This window comes from Macaca nemestrina, chromosome 7 (assembly GCF_043159975.1).
Source record: "Macaca nemestrina isolate mMacNem1 chromosome 7, mMacNem.hap1, whole genome shotgun sequence".
NCBI classification, from domain to species: Eukaryota; Metazoa; Chordata; class Mammalia; order Primates; family Cercopithecidae; genus Macaca; species Macaca nemestrina.
This window is the reverse complement of record NC_092131.1, coordinates 47728212-47752263: the sequence shown is the minus strand read 5'-3', so window position 1 is coordinate 47752263 and position 24052 is coordinate 47728212. Positions and strand designations below refer to the sequence as shown.

The 24052-nt window shown below is 34.1% G+C and overlaps 1 protein-coding gene across 4 annotated transcripts in view; it reads left to right on the top strand.

Moving 5' to 3' along the window:
* Positions 1–22192, top strand: part of LOC105473647 (protein phosphatase, Mg2+/Mn2+ dependent 1A) — a 53127-nt gene extending 30935 nt beyond the window's left edge. For 2 of the 4 annotated variants that reach the window (XM_011727551.2, XM_011727549.2), the window contains exons 2-6: positions 6202–7055; positions 8815–8932; positions 12966–13074; positions 14555–14612; positions 15620–22192. In XM_011727551.2, the coding sequence (XP_011725853.1) occupies positions 6202–7055; positions 8815–8932; positions 12966–13074; positions 14555–14612; positions 15620–15649 (1169 nt within the window). In that variant the 3' untranslated portion in view covers positions 15650–22192. Of the gene's footprint in view, positions 1–272; positions 326–6201; positions 7056–8814; positions 8933–12965; positions 13075–14554; positions 14613–15619 lie in introns of all 4 variants that reach the window. The other 2 variants (XM_011727546.3, XM_011727550.2) reach the window with 2 other exon arrangements.
* Positions 22193–24052: the final 1860 nt, after the last annotated feature.

The window sequence follows — 24052 nt, the reverse complement described above, 5'->3', positions numbered from 1 at the left end:
TAATAGTAGTGCTGTGATGAGACTCAGCTTGTAGTCAAGAATAGATTTATGACTAGGTGAGAACTAAAATTTCTCTCAGAAACTAAAAACTTTCATGGACAAATTTAATCCCCTTGGGATTTACTGTTTATGGATATATGCCAATTTAATTATTGGACTAAATAAAATACTCTTTAGTAGTCCACTTATGAAGATGACTGTGTAAACATAGCATTTGCAAGTAAGTACTTTTTGGTATTATATTTATATAATCAGCTCTTGTATCCATGTAGCTTATAGTTGGCTGCTTCACCAGGACTCTACAAATTATTCAGAACCCAAGGAGGTAAGATTTTTATATTGCCTATTTTCAGTATGTAAAAGTCCAACCACAGAACTATTAATTTACCCTTGACTATGTATTTACAGTTGCTATGGAACTAAACGTAAAATTTTATCAGATGGTTACTTGGTTTGTTACATTTTTATATTCTAATATACTGTATATATTTTTTAAAGTCTGGGGTTTGCTTTTAGAAAGTATATTCTATCTTTAAAGAATTAATCATTTGGTAGTTTCGTGTGTGTATCTGGAAAATAACTACTGTACTTCTTTATAAAAGTGAGAGTAAGTTCCCTGCTAGTTGAGGTTGGAATCTAGATGTGGCTGTGTATGTAGGAATTAGTAATTAAACAGTGTCTGCTTGCTGAGTGCCTCATTTTTGCCAGGCTCCGTATGGGTGCCTTGCAAGGCATTGCCTCATTTAAACCTTGCAGCAGCATTCAGAGGAAAGTATTAATATGCCCACTGTACAGATGAGGAAGTTGAGGAATGCTTTACTAGTAGATGTCAAGTGTCTTAAGCATAGTACCTCCCTCCTCAGCCTCCCTCCCTCATCCTAGTTAAGGGAATTGAGACACAGAGATAAGGCAATTTGCTGTTGACCTTCAACAGATAACTTAACCTCACTGTGGCTCAGTTTCTTCATGAGTAAAACAGGGTACCTATCTTTTAGGATTGGTGTGAAGATTAAAGAAGCTAATAGATATACAAAACTTTAGAACAGTGCTTGACTAGTAGTAATCTCTCCATCAATGTTAGATGTTGTTATTAAGCCTGTGACCACTGGTTATCTCATGAATTGTTCAGAGATAAAAATGTAGGCTATAGAAAATAATAAGGAGGAAAGCCAGGCTCCTAATCTAATATAGAAGTGAATCTTAGTTAAGACAATCCTATGTGCTTTTAAAAGATTTCATGGTCTGCTTTTCTTTGGCTCTCAGTTTCTTTTTTTCTTTTCTTTTCTTTTTTTTTTTTTTTTTGACTTCTTAGTACAGGTAACTTTTGAAGGAATTCAGCTTACCTTAGATGAACCAAAGAAAAGCTAAAAGCAGAGATAATTTAGAAAAACTAAAGCAGATACTGTGTTCCTAAATTCCCTGTTACCGCTTCAAAGTCCGGGAAACACCAGTTGCAGATACAGCTGTATCCCATTGTGTTAGACCCTTTCCTGAAGCCATTCTCTTTTCTTTGTCTTCCCAGAGAGAAACTAGTCATTCAACAAAGATTGAACTTCTTCTGTGTGTTAGGCTGTGCTCCAAGTGCTAGGAAGACACCAGTGAATAAAACAAAAAGTCCCTGCTCTCATGGAGCTTACAGCCACTATTCTGAAGTTTGTCTGTATTCATCCTATCCTTGTTTTTATACTTTCACCAAATATGTGTATAGAATTGTTTTGCTGTCTTGTTCAGCATATTGTCTTCTTTGGTTTTTTAGGAATAGCTGTGTTTATGTAATTAGATCTGTTTTTGATAAATTGTATTCTGTTATTTATTCATTCTACCTTCTAATGAGCAGTTAGGTTATTTCCAACACTGACTATTATGATTCTCCAAAAAGATCATTGAACAGGTCACCTTGGATGGATGGGTGGGAGAGTTTCTTCAAGACAGCATGTTTCATACTTTTTATTGTGACCACAGTAAGAATTATATACACCTCAGTTTAGTAAATACAAATATACACTTGGAAAAAGACTTCAAGAAACAGTATTTACTTACTTTTATCACCTGGGATGCACTCTATTTTGTTTTGTTCTGTTTTCTTGAGACATTGTTTCACTCTTGCTGCTCAGGCTGGAGTGCAATGGCATGATCTTGGCTCACTGCAACCTCCACCTGCCAGGTTCAAACAGTTCTCCTACCTCAGCCTCCTGAGTAATTGGGATTACAGGCGCCTGCCACCACACCCAGCTCATTTTTTGTATTAGTAGAGACAGGGTTTCACCGTGTTGGCCAGGCTGGTCTCGAACTCCTGACCTCAATTAATCCACCCACCTCAGCCTCCCAAAGTGCTGAGATTACAGGCGTGAGCCACAGTGCCTGGCCTATTTTATCTTTTTTTTTTTTTTTTTTTGAGACGGAGTCTGCCTCTGTCGCCCAGGCTGGAGTGCAGTGGCCAGATCTCCGCTCACTGCAAGCTCCGCCTCCCGGGTTCACGCCATTCTCCTGCCTCAGCCTCCTGAGCAGCTGGGACTACAGGCGCCCGCCACCTCTCCCGGCTTATTTTTTTTTTTTTTGTATTTTTAGTAGAGACGGGGTTTCACCGTGTTAGCCAGGATGGTCTCGATCTCCTGACCTCGTGATCCGCCCGTCTCGGCCTCCCAAAGTGCTGGGATTACAGGCTTGAGCCACCGCGCCCGGCCCTATTTTATCTTTTTAAAATGCAGTTTACACACAACCCAGCTGATTGAGTTGTGTGTAACCCATACTGATTAAACTGATTTTATCACCCATGTTCATTATTTTGAAAACATTGTTTTGAGATCTACAATTAGAAGTGGAATTGCTGAGTATTTGCTTAAGTGTATCTTCAGCTTCTTCAGCTAGCTGTTGCCAGTTGCATTTCAGTGGTTGAACCAATTTAAACTCCTGTCAGCACTCTAGGGGAGTTCCTGTTTCTCCACATTCTGATCAACTCTTGATTTTGCCAGATGGATGAGAAATGGCATTTGTTTTAAATGTGCCTTCCCCTATTTACTAATGAAGTGTTTAAAGTGTCTTTTAAAGTATATCATGTAGAAGTTTAATGTAATGGTAATCAGAGCTGGCAGCAAGGAGGAAATATTGTGATTGACTGCCTCCTCTGGCAGAAAAAATGGTGTAATAATCGCATAATGTCTATATTACTTATAATGTGCTAGACACTATACTTTGTGCACTGTATACATTATTTCATTTAATCCTCATAAGAATCTTGTAAGGTTAGTGCCTTCTTATATACTTTTTTTTCTTTTTGGAGATGGACTCTCGCTCTGTCGCCCAGGCTGTAGTGCAGTGATGCGATTTCAGCTTGGCTCACTGCAACTTCTGCCTCACAGGTTCAAGCCATTCTTCTGCCTCAGCCTCCCAAGTAGCTGGTATTACGGGCATGTGCCACCATGCCTGGCTAATTTTTATTTTTAGTAGAGACGGGGCTTCACCATATTGGCCAGGCTGGCCTAGAATTCCTGACTTCGTGATCTGCTCACCTCGGCCTCCCAAAGTGGTGGGATTACAGGCGTAAGCCACCACACCCAGCCACCTTCTTATATACATTTTATAGAGGAACAGATGGAGAAAGAGATTCATAAAGGTTCAGTAGTCACACTATTACTAAGTAGTAGAGCCAGAATTTAAACTCATGTTGGTCTGATTTTGTAACTTATTTTCTTTAGTACTTCATGCTATTGGTGAATTCTTAGAGGAAGAAAGTTTGTCATTACTATTCTCTTCTGTTGGTTTGTCTCTTAAATGTGTTTAAGTTTTTGGGTTTCACTCACATCTCTTTTTTTCTTACCTTTTCTCAAGATAGTGGGGTCTTTCCTCTGTAAAGCTTCACCTTGTTTCTAGTCTAGGATAGTGGTTTTGTAACCTAGGATAGTGGTCTTGATTACTGCAATTTTGGTTGATTATTTCTTGTTGGCCCTTAACGTGCCCCCATCTTCTGCCTTAGGCATTGCATCTAATCTTTTCCAGCAGTTTGCAGTCTTACTGTGTCTCAGAATCACATATGAAAATTTAAAAATCATAGATACCTAGGTTCCAACCCTGGCAATTCTGATTTAGAAATACTTATTTTTCTGTTGCACAGCCATGGTAGAGACCCATTTTCTTAGGGGTTAACAATGCTTTAGAGTCACACAGACTTAAAGCAGAGCCCTGATGCCGTTAAACTTATTAGTTGAGTGATCTTGGCCAAGTTATTTAATCTTGGCTAAGGTTCTTCATCTATAATTTGGAGATAATATTATTACCTGCCTTAGAGAGTTGTTGAAGAGATTAAATGAAGTAATGCTTGTAAAACACTTACCAGAGGGACTTAGACTACTTCTTAAACATTGCCTGCTAATAAGGTGTCATTATTACGTTATTTTTATCCAATCAAAATACTCACCTTTGCAATGTGTATCAACTTGATGTCAGAAAAATAATCTGATAAATATCACCGTAAAGGATGAATGATAGCTAGTTTTCATTACTTACGTTCCATTAGTTGAACTGTACTAGGAGGCAGAGGCAGATGGTTTTATTATGCCAATCAACCAGTCTTTTCTGCTTATGTATCAGTTTGGACCAACATGGAAAATGAAGGGGAAAACAAATGTTTTTCTTTCCTTCCTAGGAGGATTTTCTTCTTGCCCTTTTTCTCAAAGTTCCCTCTCTGAGCTGAGTATCATTAGCATCATCAATACCCTAGGCTCAAAGCTGCATAGTGATTTACCTAGATACTTTTCTCCGCCATTATTCCCTACTACCTAACTCCTCTTCACCTCCATTAAATTTCTGTTCGTCATGCTATCCTTCTTTCGGATTGCCTTTAGTTCAATTGTGACTTACTTGATTATTTGAACCCAGGTCTCTACATTTCTAAGCTATTGTTCAGGTAAGGGCCAAGGCAAATTCTGACCAGCTGTCTTTTTGCCTTGTGTGGGCCCATTCTAGACCAGGGAGTGTTAAATTTTGAGTATTGGGAAAGGATTCGATTAGCTGAGCCTTCAGGCTTGTCAGCAGGGCTGTCACTAGACCCTTTGATTTTCTTTATATACCTAATGGTCATAGAGTATAATAATAATGGTACATGTTATTACTATTTGATTAATAGATTACTAGTAGTAATTGTGTTATATATGTATATAGTACACTTTGTTATCTGTATATATAATTGCTTGCAACTTGAAATTTGAGGCTAGAACTTTTATAGTAATTTAATAACTTACTTTATCAAAGACTGAAAAACCTCATGGAAAAGGTAGAATGTAAGCTAGACTTAAAAGCATAGGTGCACTTTTTTCTATAAATAGAAAGGATGAGGCAAGAGTTTCCAGTTAAGGAAACTGACATGAGCAAAGGCTTGAAGGAGCATGCAAATTTGGAGCATTGTGAGTAGATTATTTTTTAGGTTTTCAGAGTTCATGCAGTGACGATAAAACTAGGGAGTTTGGAATCAAGCTTGAAAATCCCTGAATGTTCAACCAAGATATTTGAATTAGTAGGTTTTTTGGGTATGTCATGAATTCGCTTGGCTTTTCTTGATTGATACATGTACAACTTAATCCTGAGCTTACACATGTTCATTGTATCTTTTTTTTTTTTGAGACGGAGTCTCACGCTGTTGCCCAGGCTGGAGTGCAGTGGCGCCATCTCGGCTCATTGCAAGCTCCGCCTCCTGGGTTCACGCCATTCTCCTGCCTCAGCCTCCTGAGTAGCTAGGACTACAGGCGCCCGCCTCCGCGCCCGGCTAATTTTTTGTATTTTTAGTAGAGACGGGGTTTCACTGTGGTCTCTATCTCCTGACCTTGTGATCCGCCCGCCTCGGCCTCCCAAAGTGCTGGGATTACAGGCTTGAGCCACCGCGCCCGGCATGTTCATTGTATCTTTAAACACTTGGCCTGGTTCGTTTAAGTTGATGGCCACTGCCAGGTCTCCTTTCTGCCTTCTCCCCTTTATCCCAGTGCTTTAGTTTTTTTCTGCCTTTTTGTCTGTTGTGCGCTGTGCTTCTTCAGGCTTTCCCCCAGTTCCTCCTTGTTAATCTCCAGATTCAAAGTTGGCAACACAATGAATGTCTGCTTAATACAAGAGTTTTGAATTCCTGCATATCTCTTTCACTTACTAAAAAGATTGTTTGGTACATATTTTGTTGATAAGACAGTTATTGACTTTTCTGTTTCTCTTCCTTTGCAGACCTAGAGGATCAAGACATAATGGGAGCATTTTTAGACAAGCCAAAGATGGAAAAGCATAATGCCCAGGGGCAGGGTAATGGGTTGCGATATGGGCTAAGCAGCATGCAAGGTTGGCGTGTTGAAATGGAGGATGCGCATACGGCTGTGATCGGTTTGCCAAGTGGACTTGAATCGTGGTCATTCTTTGCTGTGTATGATGGGCATGCTGGTTCTCAGGTTGCCAAATACTGCTGTGAGCATTTGTTAGATCACATCACCAATAACCAGGATTTTAAAGGGTCTGCAGGAGCACCTTCTGTGGAAAATGTAAAGAATGGAATCAGAACAGGTTTTCTGGAGATTGATGAACACATGAGAGTTATGTCAGAGAAGAAACATGGTGCAGATAGAAGTGGGTCAACAGCTGTAGGTGTCTTAATTTCTCCCCAACATACTTATTTCATTAACTGTGGAGACTCAAGAGGTTTACTTTGTAGGAACAGGAAAGTTCATTTCTTCACACAAGATCACAAACCAAGTAATCCGCTGGAAAAAGAACGAATTCAGAATGCAGGTGGCTCTGTAATGATTCAGCGTGTGAATGGCTCTCTGGCTGTATCAAGGGCCCTTGGGGATTTTGATTACAAATGTGTCCATGGAAAAGGTCCTACTGAGCAGCTTGTCTCACCAGAGCCTGAAGTCCATGATATTGAAAGATCTGAAGAAGATGATCAGTTCATTATCCTTGCATGTGATGGTATCTGGGATGTTATGGGAAATGAAGAGCTCTGTGATTTTGTAAGATCCAGACTTGAAGTCACTGATGACCTTGAGAAAGTTTGCAATGAAGTAGTCGACACCTGTTTGTATAAGGTAGCTAGACTTTTTTAAAAAACATAAAGTGATTTTAATCACTACCCTAGTATTTAATCATCTTAGAATCTGTAATTCTGAAAACTAAGTTTTTGGCACAATTGTAGGATACTGTAGGATACTGTTCACCAGTTATGAAAATATATCATAGGAACACTATGCAGAAATAAATTACCCAGTTACCATATCTGCAAGAGTTATAAGCTGAATGTTTAGTCTTACTACTTGAGCTTTGTAATAATGTGGAAGATTATCAAAGGTAAAAAGATTTTATCAGAATGCATGTTTTGAAAGAAAGAGGGTGGGGAGGGTTAGGCCTTAGTGTCTATAAATGAAAAGCATTTTAGAGTTTTAATATTTTGACCATGTGATATCTCAGTATATTTATGATATCCTAATACTTTGAAACTAAGGTTTAATGGGTCTGTAGCACTTAAAAGAGGAATGTAGTGATCATTAGATGTGATGTAATAGAAATAGCCTTGTACATGGAGTCAGAAGGATTTAATATGAGACGGTATGGTTTTAGGTAAGCTATTTAAACTCTGAATAATCAGTTTTTTTCATCATAAAAAGGGTAAGACATTATTATGTTGTCTGATGGGGTTGTCAGGAGGATCAAATAGGATAATATACATAGGTGAGCTAGCTCACCCTCTTTATTTTACAAATGAGGAAGCTGAAGCCAGAGAAGGTTCTACAAACTTTAACGAGTCAGACAGACTTGAGACCAAAGCCTACCTCTATTACTTTTGTACTCCACATTCCTGAACAAATTGTTCAATCTCACTCAGCTTTAAAATGGAGATAATAGCATCTTATAGGACTGTTGAGGAATTAATAAGCATATGTGTGTGTGTGTGTGTATACATATATATATAATGCCTAGTTTAGCATATAATACATGCTACACCCTTTCCTAGAGATATTATAAATGACTTGTACAAGGTTTTATACATTGGTAGCAGCATTAAGACTAGAAAATCAAGCCCTTGACTTGGGTTCAGTGTTTTTTCTGCCACACTCTGTTCTGTTTTGTCAATAATGCTTATTAACTTATTCTTTGATTTTTTTAAAACAAATGTTGACTTTTAAAAATTCTTAGATATATTTGATACTCAAATATTTTAATTACAGCATTTGAATACTTAGATGTCTTTAAAAATGAATGTAGTTCCTAAAAATTGTCAGTTTTTAAAATTATACAAGTTAAAAGCTAGTTTACAAACCTTATGTGTAGTTTTACCTCATTTCATATTTCTACTTATGAAGCAAATGTATTAGCCCCACAATTTATAATTTATTTCAAATGTAATTTTATCAGGTACGTGTAACTGCAGGTCAAATCCTATTGTAAACAATGCCGCTAAAATTTTTTGTCATGTTGTATGGAATGAATGTGTGTGTACATGTATATTTGTGTTAGGTATCACTTCAAATTAAGTCACCAGTAAATGTTTACAAATAGTATTGTTTTATAGAATTATAAAAAATTATTATTACAGTGCGATTAACCTGTAATGTTTCTCTCCTGTCTTTTGGAATATTGGTTATACTGTATTCTCTCTATACTGTTTGGGGGAGTGGGAGTCATTGCACACACACACGCGTGCGCGTGCACGCGCATATATATAATTTTTCTCCCTAAAAGTAACATTTTCACTAGAACAAGTGTAGCTAATTGGCACAGCTGTAAAGGTTCTCAAGGCTTTGAAGAGCAAAAAGAAAACTCAGATTTCTCAAATTTTTTTCTTCCCAGGGAAGTCGAGACAACATGAGTGTGATTTTGATCTGTTTTCCAAATGCACCCAAAGTATCGCCAGAAGCAGTGAAGAAGGAGGCAGAGTTGGACAAGTACCTGGAATGCAGAGTAGAAGGTGGATCATTTAACAAAAAATAAGTAGCTTTATTAAAGAAAAATCTTCAACACAGTCAAACTTTAACATTTTAGCTTTTAGATTTTTATGTGTCTTTGACATCTAGTGTCTAGTGTACGAAAGTGGAAAAGGACATTTCTGTAGTAACTGTTAAGATGTATGCAGTTGTCCTATCACAGTTATATTAGTAATAACAACTAGCGTGGAAAGTAACTTACATTCTGTTCAGGATACTTTTGTTTTAAAAGGCTAAAATGTTTGTGCGCTCTAAAATTCTTAATTCACTGGCATGAGTAATTTTATGCCGGGAAAATCTGATTTGTGGTTTATTTAATTACAAAGAGATTGTGATGGTGATAATTTGAATACCATCTTTCTATGAAAAGCTGTGTATATTAATTTTTAATCTCCAGGGCCTTTTTTCTATAACTTGAAAATCACAGACTCGTCATTAGCAACTTTATATACACAACTTTAAAAAATTTGCTTTAAACTGTTTCAGAGCTTCTTACCTAAGCCATAAACTGTCTCACCTAAACAAGATAGACCTCAATAAAAGACATAATATTTCTCCACCTGGCAGAAAAGTAACTGCCAAGTAAGATTAAGAAATAAGTTGGGCATTTCTGAAGTATATTTCTCATAATTCTGCAGAGACTTCCAGTTTATTGCATATATGCAGTAAGTATATATTATGCAGTTTCTCTAAGCAGAAAAACTTGACTTTGATAGTGTTAAAACATGAAAATGCTGGTGAGCTGGGGTAGAAAAAAAGTAAGAAAAAAATTAAATTAAAAAAATAGCGTTAAAATGCATTTTAGGTTCCTAATGTCGTTAATTTGCACATTAAAGACCTCTAATTGCATGCAAACATTGACCTGCCACACCTACATCCCACTGTGCCTGCATTATTAAAATTACTATTCACTTTAATTTTGTTTTTTCCCTTTTTACTGTTTGATACCAATCATAATCAGTCTGATACTAGAATCATGATTGGTTTTGTTCTTTAGTACTGTCTAGAGGTTACTATTTTGTTTTTATTGCCGTCCGCCACTTGAGAGTCATACATCTAGTATGTGTTTGTACTATTTAGTATTGCATTCATTGGACGTACTGTTCAACGAATTTGTCTCCTTACTGTTACCAAGGGTCTTGGAATTTTTATATTTTAAATTAATCATTCAGTATAAATTATAGGTATTATAGTAACATTTTAAAATATTTAGAATGCTACAATCATTGGTTCAAACTGTTGATTAGTGGAAAAATATAAATTCGTAAGAATAATATGTATAGGGATAAGTTGATATTTAATGTATTGGCACTTTAACTTGGGCACACATGTTTTCTTATTGGTTGAAAGAAATAAGTATTTTAATATTTTTACTATGAAATGGGATCCAATTTTAGAAATGAATTGCTGCTTTTTTCTTTAGTGTGTACTCTTTAAGTTTTAGATGGAATTATGAAATATTCACTTTACGTAATTTTGTTACAATAATAAGTTTTATATTTCTTATCAAGCAAGAGTTGCCACCTGGACAGAATTTACATTGATACTCAATATTTTTGATATGTTAAAATGTTATTATACTTGTACCATTCAATTGGAGATTGTCATAAATTAAATATGGTATTTTTTACTCAGATTTGATGAGACTGCAACTAGAAATTAAATACTACATTAAAATTGCTGCTATTTTAAAACATAGAATGTAACTGTTTGTATTGTAAAAGTTGTTGTATGTCCTCAGTGAAAAATACTGCCTTCAGCTTCCAAAGCAGGCACCCGAATGCCTTTTTCTTTTCTCTCTCTCTCTTTCTTTAAATACATGCCTTCACTAGATTGCTGTGACCTACTAAACCTCATTTTATTTGCTTGGAACATTTTTGGCTTCTCTGTCCACAACATAGAAAAGGAAAGGCCTTCCAGCTCTCCTTTTCTGTTATTTGTTCCCTTCTAAATACTTGACTCTCTGGGGGTGTGAAAAGATTCAGCTCATAATTTATACTACTATTAATTTTGTGGTCCTTCTAAACCAATTTAAAATTATACTTTTATGTATATATTTTCAAAATCTTTGCTACTGACTACCTTAGCTTTAAAGTTGCTAATTTGGAGATAACTGATAGAATCCCTGAAACTTGGTGGAGGGGAGTGGAAAGGAGCAGAATGTGTTTGTGTATATGTATGTGAAACATGGATCTTCTATACATAAATATTCTTTAGAAGAAGCGTTCAGTCTTTACAATTCTAAGTAAAACGTATAGATAACAGAAATTAAAGGAATATTAAAAATTCAGTTCTTTTTCTTTTTTGAAAGCAGACAGAAGCAAGGCTAGTATAGTATGAATGGTCAGGTAGTTTAAATGTGTTTTCCCACGTGGAATAGGAGATATTAACTGTTTTTAAAGCTTTACATTATTTTTTCACGAGAATTTGTTTTCCTGTAATTTTCTTCACAGTTAAAATATCCTAATTTATATTTTAACAAAAGAGATGTAAGATACATCAAGTATAGATGATTCAAGGTAATGTTTTTTAGACCTGAAACCATTATTGATTCAACTTATCATCAGTGTTTATTTCTATTGTATCTAGCTATCTATCCAAATAATTGTATTGGCTTAGTGGAGACTGTATGTTAAGTGTATTAGTTTTAGATTGTGAAATTGTGCAGTTTAGGTAAACATCAAATCCCTTTATTTTTGTACAGCAGATTTCCAGCATTAGAACCATGTAGAACAAATATACTAGATGTTAAAGATTACACAATAAAGGAACTTGGCAAACCAAATCTGAGATCCTTGCTTTTTGTTCAGATTTAAGACTGTTTTTTTTTTTTTTAAGGCAAAAAAAGTAATAGATGGTAAAAATTTGGCCTTTATTCTAAAAGGACAGTTTGAACCATTTAAAGAAATATTATGGGTAGCCATGTCTTCTTTAAAAAGGATGAATCTTTGTATGCATGTTATTTTCAAAGGTATTTACAAATTGAGAAGCAGAATGATGATTTCTTGCCCCACTAATGACGAAGAAAATACCATTTCTTACTGTAAACATTGAAAAACCAAAACTCAACAAAACTTGAACATATAACTTACAAATAGTTTTGACTGGAATTTGCATGTGGAGTATGTGTGCTAAAACTGCAAGTGAAGACTTTTTATACTTAGAGGAATAGTTTTAGAGTTCTTTGTAAGGTTCTTTGTTTATAATTTTTTATATTCTGTGATGTGAATAACAGTATGCATCTGCACAACAGCACTACAGATCATATTGCTGTGCCCTTTTAATAACTGGATATTTTAAAATTCTTTTAAATGCAGTTGTATGGTTTATCAGATGGTTCTCTTTTTAAGCATTGTGTAAGGAAATTTAGGCCTTTTCTATTCAAGGCTTTGTTCAAGTAATCAATGAAGGAAATGGTATTATATATCTATACAGTATATTGTTTAAAGATACTTTAGAGAAGAATTAAACTGAGACAGTGATGTTCAAGTACATAATCTATGCATGCTATTTAAGTATCATTTTACAAATATAAATATATACATAAAGTAATTGAGTTAGTATATAATCTATAAATTCCCCTGTAATTAAGGGTTATTATTTTCAAATCTTGAAATTGTTTGTTTTTTAAAATTCCACGCAGTGTATTATATAGGGCAAAGTTCAGGAAACATGTTTCCAGTCTAAAGAGAGAAGTGATGTAAGAAGTAACTAGTTGACATCTTAAGAAAGGATATTCTCACTTGTGCACACATATCCTTGATTATATAATATGCTGATTTAACATGAAATATTTTTTCATATTTTAGTTTTGATTTGAAGTTAATCTTATGTGTCATTTTGTGCATTTTTTGTCATAAATCTTCAAAGGTCAACTTTTTTTTTTTTTTAATACTAGATTAGAAATATCTCAGATGTGGTAAATGCCATCTTTAAAAAGCTAGGTTATCTTTGTTTCGGTTTTCTTTTTAATTAAATTTGGATAACACTTACAAAAAAAGTACTTCTGATTCCCAGAAATCATAAAGAAGCAGGGGGAAGGCGTCCCCGACTTAGTCCATGTGATGCGCACATTAGCGAGTGAGAACATCCCCAGCCTCCCACCAGGGGGTGAATTGGCAAGCAAGTAAGTTACATTCTGTACACTCTTACGCTTTATGTCAGTGTATGAAAATGTTAAGTATTCATTGATAAAATGTGTGTTTACCTAATTTCTGAACTGATGCATTTATCTGTGTTTTAACCTGTGATTTCAATTTTTTTTTAGTGTTAGACTATCTAGAGCTTGTTTAGACTTAGATATCAGTATCATTGTAACTAATTGCAGTGAGGGTTGTCTTTATTGGAAGTTTGGTTGGCATTGATTTCCTCATAGAGCATAAACGAGGTAATACACTGAAAGAATTTTGAAACTAAATTACATAGCACTACATTAAAAATTTAACAAAATTCTAAGTGTCATCATTAGTAGTGGTATAATTTGATTTGGTCAATCCCTGAGTAATTTAACACCCTGAAAATTCCCTTTCCTCTTATGGACGATGTTTCTATGTCTGATTTTCCCAGTGTTTTTGGTTGCTGATTGCTGGTTATTAGTTGGTTTTAGGTGTCAGGGAAGAAGAATATATTTCTTGTCTTTTCCCTTTCCACTTCAGTTCATAGAATTGGACTACTGTGTGTTAAATATTAAGGTTACATCTTTACATAATAAAGTGGAAAATTCAAGCAGTTCCAAGGCTTAAAACATTTTTACCTCAAATATCCATATAATTGACTTACAAACATAAAACTTGCAAATACCTTTGTCTTGAATTTGGATATAGAGTAAATGTGCTAAAACTACAAGTGAAGACTTCTGTACTTATAGTGAAGATACATTATTGACTAATTTTCTCGATTCTCTACCGTGTTTTGCAAGTGTGACCATGTCCTTTGTAATCACTAAATAGTGATTGTAGAACTTCCTGTTTGAAGCTTTTATTTCTTGGAAACTTTTTTCCCATACGGCTTTCTGTGAAACGATCTATAAAATTGCATCAAATCAACTTTAGAAGTAGGGAGACTATAACTTGTAAATACACTACAGATTTTTAATAAAGTGTTACTCAAAACTAATTCCTAGACTTGTCATGGAAATGTCTTATTTCACATTTCAGTTTTAATAGAACTATTAAAAAGGGCATTAAGAAAAGTAGAAGCTTTATAAAGTATACTCTGATTCTTCAAAACTACAATGCAACTCTTACCTAGCTTATGTTAGTATTGTATCTTAAGAATGGCATTGCCATTGATGACTCATAACCATTTAAACCAGTTCAAATGGAGATAGACTATATGGACTTTTTTTTTTTTTAATCTGTAATTTTTAGCCTTCTATTAACTGGGTTGGTAGAGTGTTATAAGACGTTTTAGAGTGAACTCACCTCTACTTAACATAGGGGCCCAAATATCTTAAAGTGAGGCTCACTGTTGACAGCAAGACATAGAACTAAAATAATTTCTGAGTATAAGATTATCTTAGAAATTTTAATAAACACCTGGCTATGAGTTATTAAGCAGTGTTTTGCTTTCTGAAGAATTAATTTTCTGCATTTTTTTACACTTAGGAGGAATGTTATTGAAGCCGTTTACAATAGACTGAATCCTTACAAAAATGATGACACTGTAAGTAGCATTTTAGCTCCCTCTGCTTTCCTTTCCCCTCCACTCTAAATGCATATCCTTCCTACCTGTTTTTGCAGAGCTGTTCACTGTACCCATTCTCTTACACACACCCCTGATTGATTGCTTTGAACTCTGCTTGCTCTGATCTCTCCTGCACCACAGTTCTAGTGATTGAGGACATAATCATGGTGAGTGGCCACCTCTCTCAAAAAAAGAAGAAAGTCCTTTTGAATTATTCTGGATTTTTTAAGTCTTTACAAGCAGTCAACTTCAGAAGGTTTGCCTCCACTAAATGGTTTTTTTTTTTTTCGAAGTTGGGACTATCTCTACTCAGAATCTTGTCTTATTCTGAGTTTTGTAAGCAGCTGCAGCAGAACTTCAGAATGTTTGTCTCCACTAAATAGTTTATATGGTTGGAATTACCTTTGTCAGGAATCCCGAAGTATACACTTCACTTAAATGTTACAGAATTGTTTGCATAAATAGATATTAGAATGCCATACTCTCCAGTTAAGTGTTCTATTGCAATTCTGTTGTATGATGTTTATAGAAAAGTGATAACTTAAAAATCATGTGGGCACAGCTCTGAAATATTTTATGTATTGCATTATGAAGCTTCTTCACATCTCATCTTACTTGAGTTCTTAATCTTTTCTGATGCAATAAAGGTTTGTAAAAGTGGTATTCTAAAACTGTATTGGATTTCATTAAAGAAAAAATTCTTTTTAATATATTTATTGATTTAGTAATAATAAATTTGGTCAGCCTCACCATAAAACCATATTTCAAATATTTTCCAAAAACAAAACAAAGGATTAACAATTATTTGAACAGATTAAACATTGATATTTCATATATACACATATATACTTATATACTTTAAAAAACATTTATTTTCTAAAAGTCATCTTTACAGAACATTATCTTTCTCCATTATCTAGAAAGTATGGTGTATTTTGGCACTGCTAAATTTTAACATTGTTCTTGTTTTGCTTCCTTTTATAAAGGACTCTACATCAACAGATGATATGTGGTAAAACTGCTCATCTAGTCATGGAGTTTACCTTCACCTCCAAAGGAGAGTACAGCTCAACTTTGTTGAACCTTTTAACATCCATCCTCAACTTTAAGGAAGGGGATATGACATGGGTGAGAATGATTACATCAGAGAACTTCAGCAGTACAACAGCTAGCCCAGAACTGATTTTTTTTTTTTTTTGTAAATTTGAGACTTATGTAAACGTGATTTCAAACCATAATTCATGTTGTAAATCAGACTCCAGCAATTTTTGTTGTATGATTTTGTTTTTTTGTAAAGTGTAATTGTCCTTGTACAAAATGCTCATATTTAATTATGAACTGCTTTAAATCACTATAAAAGTTACAAGAAATGTTTGGCTTATTGTGTGATGCAACAGATATATAGCCGTTTCAAGTCATGTTGTGTTTGGACTTGGGGTTGGAACAGGGAGAGCAGCAGCCATGTCAGCTAGACGTTCAAATGTGCAGATGATTATGGAAAATAATCTCAAAATCTTACAAAGCTGAACATCCAAGGAGTTATTGAAAACTATCTTAAATGTTCTTGGTAGGGGAGTTGGCATTGTTGATAAAGCCAGTCCCTTCATTTAACTGTCTTTCAGGATGTTCCTTCATTGTTTCCATGAGTATTGCAGGTAATAATACAGTATATTCATAAGAATCTCAATCTTGGGGCTAAATGCCTTGTTTCTTTGCACCTCTTTTACAAGTCCTTACATTTAATTACTAATTGATAAGCAGCAGCTTCCTACATATAGTAGGAAACTGCCACATTTTTACTATCATGATTGGCTGGGCCTGCTGCTGTTCCTAGTAAGATATTCTGAATTCCATTTTATCAATAAAGCTTGATTTAACAAACAAGAAATTTAATCATGTATGTGTAATTCCTCTTTTACCCCGGCCTTTTAAAACACTGTGCCATTGTAATGAGACGTTTCTCATAGGGAAAGATGTTAGTCTCTTTTAATTGGACAACACTGTTACTCAAGGCATAGATGAAAGTGTTTCCTTCCATTAGAAAGACTAAAAGATTTAATTCTTGGTTGTACCTTAATCTATTTTTTATATAGTTTCTTTCAGGCTGCTTATTTTTCATTAAGATGTGTATCAGCTTGGATTTGCCTCAGTTTAATTAAAATAATTGTCCAAGTTTGACAATCTAACACTCTATGGTAGGGGTGTGTGTGTGTGTTTGTGTGTGTTTGCCCGTGATTTTTAATTGGCCCATGTCTTTAGAATCCAAGTGGTTAAGATGTATTTGTGATTTGAAATATAGCATGTTGATAATATTTAGCCGTTGGCCTTTACAAATAACTTTCAAAGCTTAAGGAATTGTAGATGTAAAAATAACCTAATTTAATTTAGGCTTAAATTCCTCTGATTAAGCATGTGAAAGTAAGTTTTAAAATCTGTCACATTGAAAAGATTACTGTTCCGTGCCCTTCTGTATTTTTGTCTCTTTAGGTTGAATATTGTATTTATCACCATGTAATCATTCAGTAGGCAGATTCCCACTAGAAAACTATTAAAATGTAAGACTAAAATACAACATTGAATACAAAATCAAAACTTTGTGTATAAAAACCAGTATAGTCCATTTTGTTATATTTGTTTTTTCCCTAACTTGGAAATATACATATTTGTATATATAGCCTTAAAATTAATGTAAAGTTAGGGGAGTAGTGGGGAAAGTAATGTGAAATGTCTCAGATTTAAGTAGTTAAATACCAGCAAAATTTTTTCATTATCCCTCTTATTTTGTGAGGTGATTAAATGTAACTTAATTGTATTTAATTTATATCTTATTCCAGCATGAATGAAGAAAAACGGAAGTACTATTTATATTTAGGAATTCGTATCAGTTGAAATTACAGAACCAATTCCATACTTACAATAAATACTTAATGTCTAAATCTGTGGTAGAGTGCGAAGTATGATAATGTTCTAAGTTATGGCTTTGCAAGTATCTAAATGTGCATTTAATGAATACCAGTGCTTGTATTATAGACTTAATTACCAGACATACTGGTACTGAAAGCTAAATCCCTATTATAACAAGCCAGTTCCTTAATATTTTAAGTAGACAGTTTTAGTTCCAGAAATTGCAAAACTTTGAACTGGACTGTATAATCTTTTGAGATGCACAACTTAAATCACAAGTAAGAGTATGTGATGGAAAGCTATATTTCAAACCATAACAGCATATTTACGGCCTTTTTTTTTTTGAGTCTTTAAACAAGAGAAAATTAAAATATTCCTGTCAAAATTACTAGTATTGAAATTAGGCTTGGAAACGAGAGAACTGTATTTGAGTGATCTCAGAAGACTAAATCTTTTCCACATGAATCAGCACTGCCATACTAATAATTTTTTTACTATAAAAATACAGGAAGGAAGTATACATTATAACAGCAGACTGTTCCTGATTCCTGGAGGTAATAGTGGGGGAAACCAACAGTACGTTTTAAAGGCACTTTTGCACCTCTACTGTGCACTTCATTCTTGTACCACTTAAATTCTTCACCCTCATCCCCTTTTTTTGTGCTAATTAGCATCTCAGGGCAATGCCTCAAAAATGTTTGATGTGTTCTGTTCTTTGGAGGGAAAAAGTTCTTGTGTGATGATAATATAGTACTCAAAATATACTTTTATCACTTAAATGTCTTATTTGCTGCTATGAATAGGAAATAACATTTTGTATAGCAGGCTTTGTTTTACCCTAATATTAAAAAATTTCACTGACCTTTCTTTCATTGTTTTAACAGGGTAGAATCTCCTAATTTCCACTTTCTTGGGAATATACTTTTATAGACAATAGAAGCAGTTATCAATATGAGCGCTTACTTTAAAAAATCAAAGTGATACTTAATTCAGCTTTGGAAGTATCTCAAACACTTACTTTATAGTGCATTAACTTGCTTCTAGAGTACTTAATGCAACTGCTCTAGCCACTTAGTTTTTTATACTAATCTCAACATTAAGAAATTTGGATTAAGTAATAAATTAGTTATGTAATTCAAGTAATCTGAATTACAGCAGTACTTTTAGTGATCATTCATATGACCATATATTAACCCAGCTAATAACTCAGTTTTTTTTACAAAATGTTTCGAGTATTATCGGTAAAACACTGTTCTAGGCTAAGCACCTTGGGACTGTAAAGAAATGAGTAGATCCTTGGCTTCAAGTTTACATTTGGACAATTTATAATCTAGTGTATGTTAGTATTATAACTGGATCACTCATCAAAAAAAAAAAGCTATTGCCCACCCGTTATCTACCAGGTACTTAGCTAATCAAGGCAGGCCTCTGCCCTAAAGAGCTTGTTTATAAACTTCCTTTACTCACCTGAAAACTCTTCTCCAGTTTATTTTCTTCTCTCCAAAGTTAAAAATCATTCAGAAGAAAATTTTGCTTAGCATAAGAATAAAATTGGATTGAAGAGGCTTAAGCCCATTCAGTATGCTTGATTGCATTTATCGAATGGCCTTTATTCTTCCTGCTGACAGCAGTAACTCAGAGGAATAGGTAATAGATTTCTGAAAATTCTCCAGCCATGGAAATGTAGGTGGGGTTTGAGTTTAAGGCATTTAAAAATGTAAATATCTCTAGCTAAATTTAGGTAGAACTCTGTGTTTTTGTAACACACTGCCAGTGTTAATGTCAAATTTTAGCCAAATTATTACTATGTTTTAATATTTTAAAATAATTTCACTGCCCATCTTTACTGGACAAACTCATTTGGAGTTCAACTTGTGATTTCTGAAAGAACTGATGAAATTGGGTACTGCTTTTTTTCTCCATTTTTTGTTTTAATTTTGAATTTCATGGTATATACTTTTAGTTCAAACTTGGCTGTTTGTACAGTATTAGGATTTCGTATTAGAAAATATGTGTAAATATCTTAGTATATAATTGTTTCTCATTTGAGGTTTTTCTTCTAAGGGACCTTAAAGAGTTTTATATACTTTTGCTCACAGATACTGCTAGTGAGATTACCATTTTTTCAGTATCTAGTCTTCTAGTTTTTCTTTTAGGCATTAGGAAGCCTTCTTAAGAGTTCAAAATTTTAGAAGCCTAATTTGGTGTTACTTCCTTCAATTATGTGCCATGTGTTTTGGTTTATATATGTTTTAAATTGTATATTACCTTGGAATATGCTTGAAATATTTAAGAATACATTTTCAAAATGTATAATACTGTATTGTTTTGTTGATCAAAATAATAAGTCTCAGTTAAATGTTAGTTATTACTGATAGTCAAAACGCTCAATAGAAATGATGAGAGGCATTGGTTCCAGTTCATTGTCAAATGAACATTTTGTAATTTTGTTCACAGGTTCTTTCCCTTTCAGTTGTTCTGTATATTAAGATAGTGGCTTCTGCTCTCACTGTTTTCCTATTTATATTACTAGCAGATAGGAGTGCTAATTAGAGAAACTTATAATGGTATTGAAATTGCAGTTGACAACTTATATTTTTATGAGATGGAGAAAAAGGATTGTTTAAGTTGATAATGTTGACTTTTTTTCTTCCTTATCCTGCACGAAATATTGCCCTCGTTTCCTCTACTTTCCTCTTGGTGTTTTCTCTTTTTTTCAAACAGAAACAGGACAATTCCATTTTCTTGAGCAAGAAAGCTTAGTGTGTTACTTCATCAAGGCCAGCTAATACTGTGTTAAACTGGGCTGAAAATGAGAAAACTTGGGAGATGGAGGAATGGGGAAATGGCAGTGGGATAGCTAGGGAAGGATTACTCTTAATTGTTTTAAAAGCCATAGGAAAGTCTTCCTTGTACCTGGCTGTAAATTTATAAGAACGATTGTGTCACATAAACCAACAAGAATCAACCTTTGCTGCTTCAGAAAATTTGATTTTTCCAGCAAGGAAATTAATAAGAGTTACTGATTCTTCGTCATAGAAACAACTGAGAAGAATTAATACAATATTTCTTCACTAGAAAACCCAACCCTTCATTTCTTTTCATTGCTCCAAAACCCAGTTTTCAACTAATGGTTTTCTCATTAAACTAAATGTTTAGAAAAATTGTTTAGAGTTTTTCTTTTTCTTTTATATAGTCCTCCTGATCCAGTATAAGACTATTTAGTAACGTGCATTTGTATGGTACTATCTAAAGTAAGTTAAATTGATGTAAGAGATTGGGTAGCTGCGGAACAAAATTAGTTATATCCTAATTAGGTACAGTGAATGACACAAAATCATTTTAGCAATGCTTCTTTTGGGGTCACAGGCCTTGTGAGACTGATGAATCCTAGGGAATCCTTTACCCAGGAAAATGCATATATAACATACATATCTCACTAAAGTTTACAATATTGTAGTGGTTCATGGACCCCGTGGTTAAGAGCCCATTCTGAAGTGCAGTAGGGCATCATCCCTTTTCCTGCAAAGCCCAAAAATATATTTCAAGGGCATGAAAATAACTTGAGTGTATTTTAAGGAATTGTTTCACTCTAGAGGTAGATGGAGGGCCTGGCTAGAATCTGACATTAAAATACACTTTTTAAAAAATACTATATTTGGGGGGAGAGTGATTAAAAGGTGAAAAAAACATAGTATTCAGAAGTTTTGGAGATTAATGTCTTTCTCTAAGATTTGCCACTTTAGAAATTCAATAGGAAAGAGAGAAAACAGAAATTGAATGTATCTGGAACATTTTTGGCCTTCATAGTGCAGATATACTATGTTAACAAGTAATACATTTACCTGTCAGATCTCCAGGTTGTAAGGTTTTGAGCTTTCTAGTATTAGAATTCATTAAATGTTTAATTCATTTCATATTCTAAGGAATTAGGTTATTTACGTACTAATTCAGGATGTTAAAATAACATCCAACACAGACAACCACCACCAATGCACAGAGTTAATGAGATTCCTAAAATATAGTTAAGTACAATGTAACAAACAGAATTTTGCATTTGTTGCCAAAATCAGATATTTAATTACAGCTTATTGCCATTTGTGGGACTTCTGGAACATAGAAACCATTGTCTTACCTGGTTATCCCTTGACTAAATAGCATATCTGCAGGAAAGTACCTTGTTTGTAGTGATATGCCCCAATACTGATTGATTTCACTCTTGAAATGAGTTATATCACTTAATTTGTATAAACGTTATGAGTGGAGAGACATGTACATGTTAAAAGCATGTTGCATTATATAGAGATTCATTTTTTAAACTCTATAAATGTTAAGACTAATATAATTGCAGAAATATTTTTCTTAACTACAGTGTGTAACAAAATTCTTCATAGCAACTCACCCACTTTGCAGTTTATGTGATCCACACTTTTAAAGAAATTCCATAAATGTATATTTTGTATTATGTATTATTTCCTGGTCCAAAGAAAATATGTGAATTCAGTTCTAACTTTAAGAATGTACTGTTTATTTTCAAGTTCATTGAAAAATTGCATTCAGCCTGCTAATGGTTGCAGATTGTATGTTAGATGAAAAGTAGAAATAATTTCTAGTTTGCAAAACTGGTGCCACTAAATAAACAGGCAATTGCATAATGTGTGTGTATTTATGGTTGTTTAATATTGCAAGCAGCATTTTTATTCTAAGAAACCTGGAAAATTTGAAATTAGCTATTGGAAGACCTTAAAAGATTTTTTTTCAACTGAGAGATAAATCTGATAGAATTTGAACTAGATTTGTTCCTTCCTGATTTTAGGAAGTTTACTGAAAGCCAGAAAGTTTCAGTTGATGGTTAGTTGTCATGAAACATTCTAGAAATAAAGAAGCCAGAGTAATTTATTTTTGGTAAGAACATTCCCATTTGTCTGTCTTCTAATAGATGATTACTCCCTTGAAGAGTTGAAATTGGGAATTGGGAGTGGTCTGGGAAAGGACTTCCTCACCTAGTATCTGTGGTATAGTGCCTGCTTCAAAATGGCACTTTAATGTGTGTGTGTTTAGGATGCAGAAAGGAGGTGTTTCTTTCCTCTGCCAATTCTGATCATTGGCTATATTATATCCTGTGTTCGTGTCTGAAAGTGACTTACCGGTTTAATTGATTCTAGTCATGGCTTCTATAATTAGAGAATTTTTAGAGTTGAACTGTTAATTAAAGTGAAATTCTGTGAGCCACAAGAGCTCATTTTGTTTATTGTAAAATGTGTAATAGAACAGTAATGAAGCTTCATAACCAAAGGTAAAACGTCTTAGAACTGAGTAAGGTTAAGTAAGGCAAATAAGGTTTTATTTGATTTATATGTAAGTGGAACCTCTTCACTCGTCAAATTGTATCATTCAGTTTTGTTCATGGGTTTTTTTGGGTTTGGGTTCCCCCTTCACCCTGCTTTGGAGCTTTTCTTTTGAATGTCGAAGCTACTTTAAGTTGTTTTATTTCTTTTTTTCTTAATTTATTACTGAGAAACTTTTATTGGAGTGCCCTTCTCTTTTTCCTTTTTATCAATTAATAGTTCAAATTAAATTTCCCATCACTTAATAGCTCAGATTAAACTTCCCATCAAGTCCAATTTTATTATAGTTGAAAAGTACTATATTTTTTAATGAATTACGCTGGGAAATTGGTTTGCATGCCCTCTATAGAACTTTGCTTACTTGCCACAAAACCAACAACTTACCAGATGTTGGTAAAAGATTTTGCTCTTCTGGCTGCCTGTTGTTTACATGAGCATTGTATGTATTTCTTCTGATACCCTATCTAAGGTGATTCAGAGTGCCTGAATAGTGAATTAGCTAAACATTCAACATGTTTCTGTGATAGTTTAGATATTGGCTTGTGTCTTCCATACCAAAGCACTTCTCTATAGCTACACGAAAGTTTTTCCAGAAATCAATATGAACTAGCAGTATTTACAATATTTTGATTTTTGATCTACAAAAATGGCAATTTTATCTAATTTAATTTGTTTCTGAAATTGTTATTCTTGAATGATCAGATTGCAAGTCAGTATTTGGTACTTCTCTCATTATTTTAAGTCTTTTAAGAACTGGATGAGACATTTAAAGAAAAGCTGTGTATAATTGGACAAATTTCCAAATGTGAGGCTTGAAAATACACAAATCAAATGTGTACAGATGCTCTAGCATTAGGTCAACATCAGTATGAGAAATGTTATTCCAGCAGTGACTGGGAAAGGAAAGGCTGCTGAATTTAAGTGTTCAGGGAGGAATATAATAAAGACTAAAGATGGGGGAAATGATTTTAAGGATTTATTTTGAATTACGTAATTGAGGTGAGTAGAGAGTTCCTTCTAATATTTTATTGGGGTGTTGACTTGTGGATCCAATTTAGTCTGTGACTTGGAGAAATCAGTGAGTAACTCTGAAAATAATTGTTCTTTAAAGTGCAGTCTTTGTTAAAGGTGACTGAGGGCTCTAACTTTGTTCTTGGTGTCAACTCA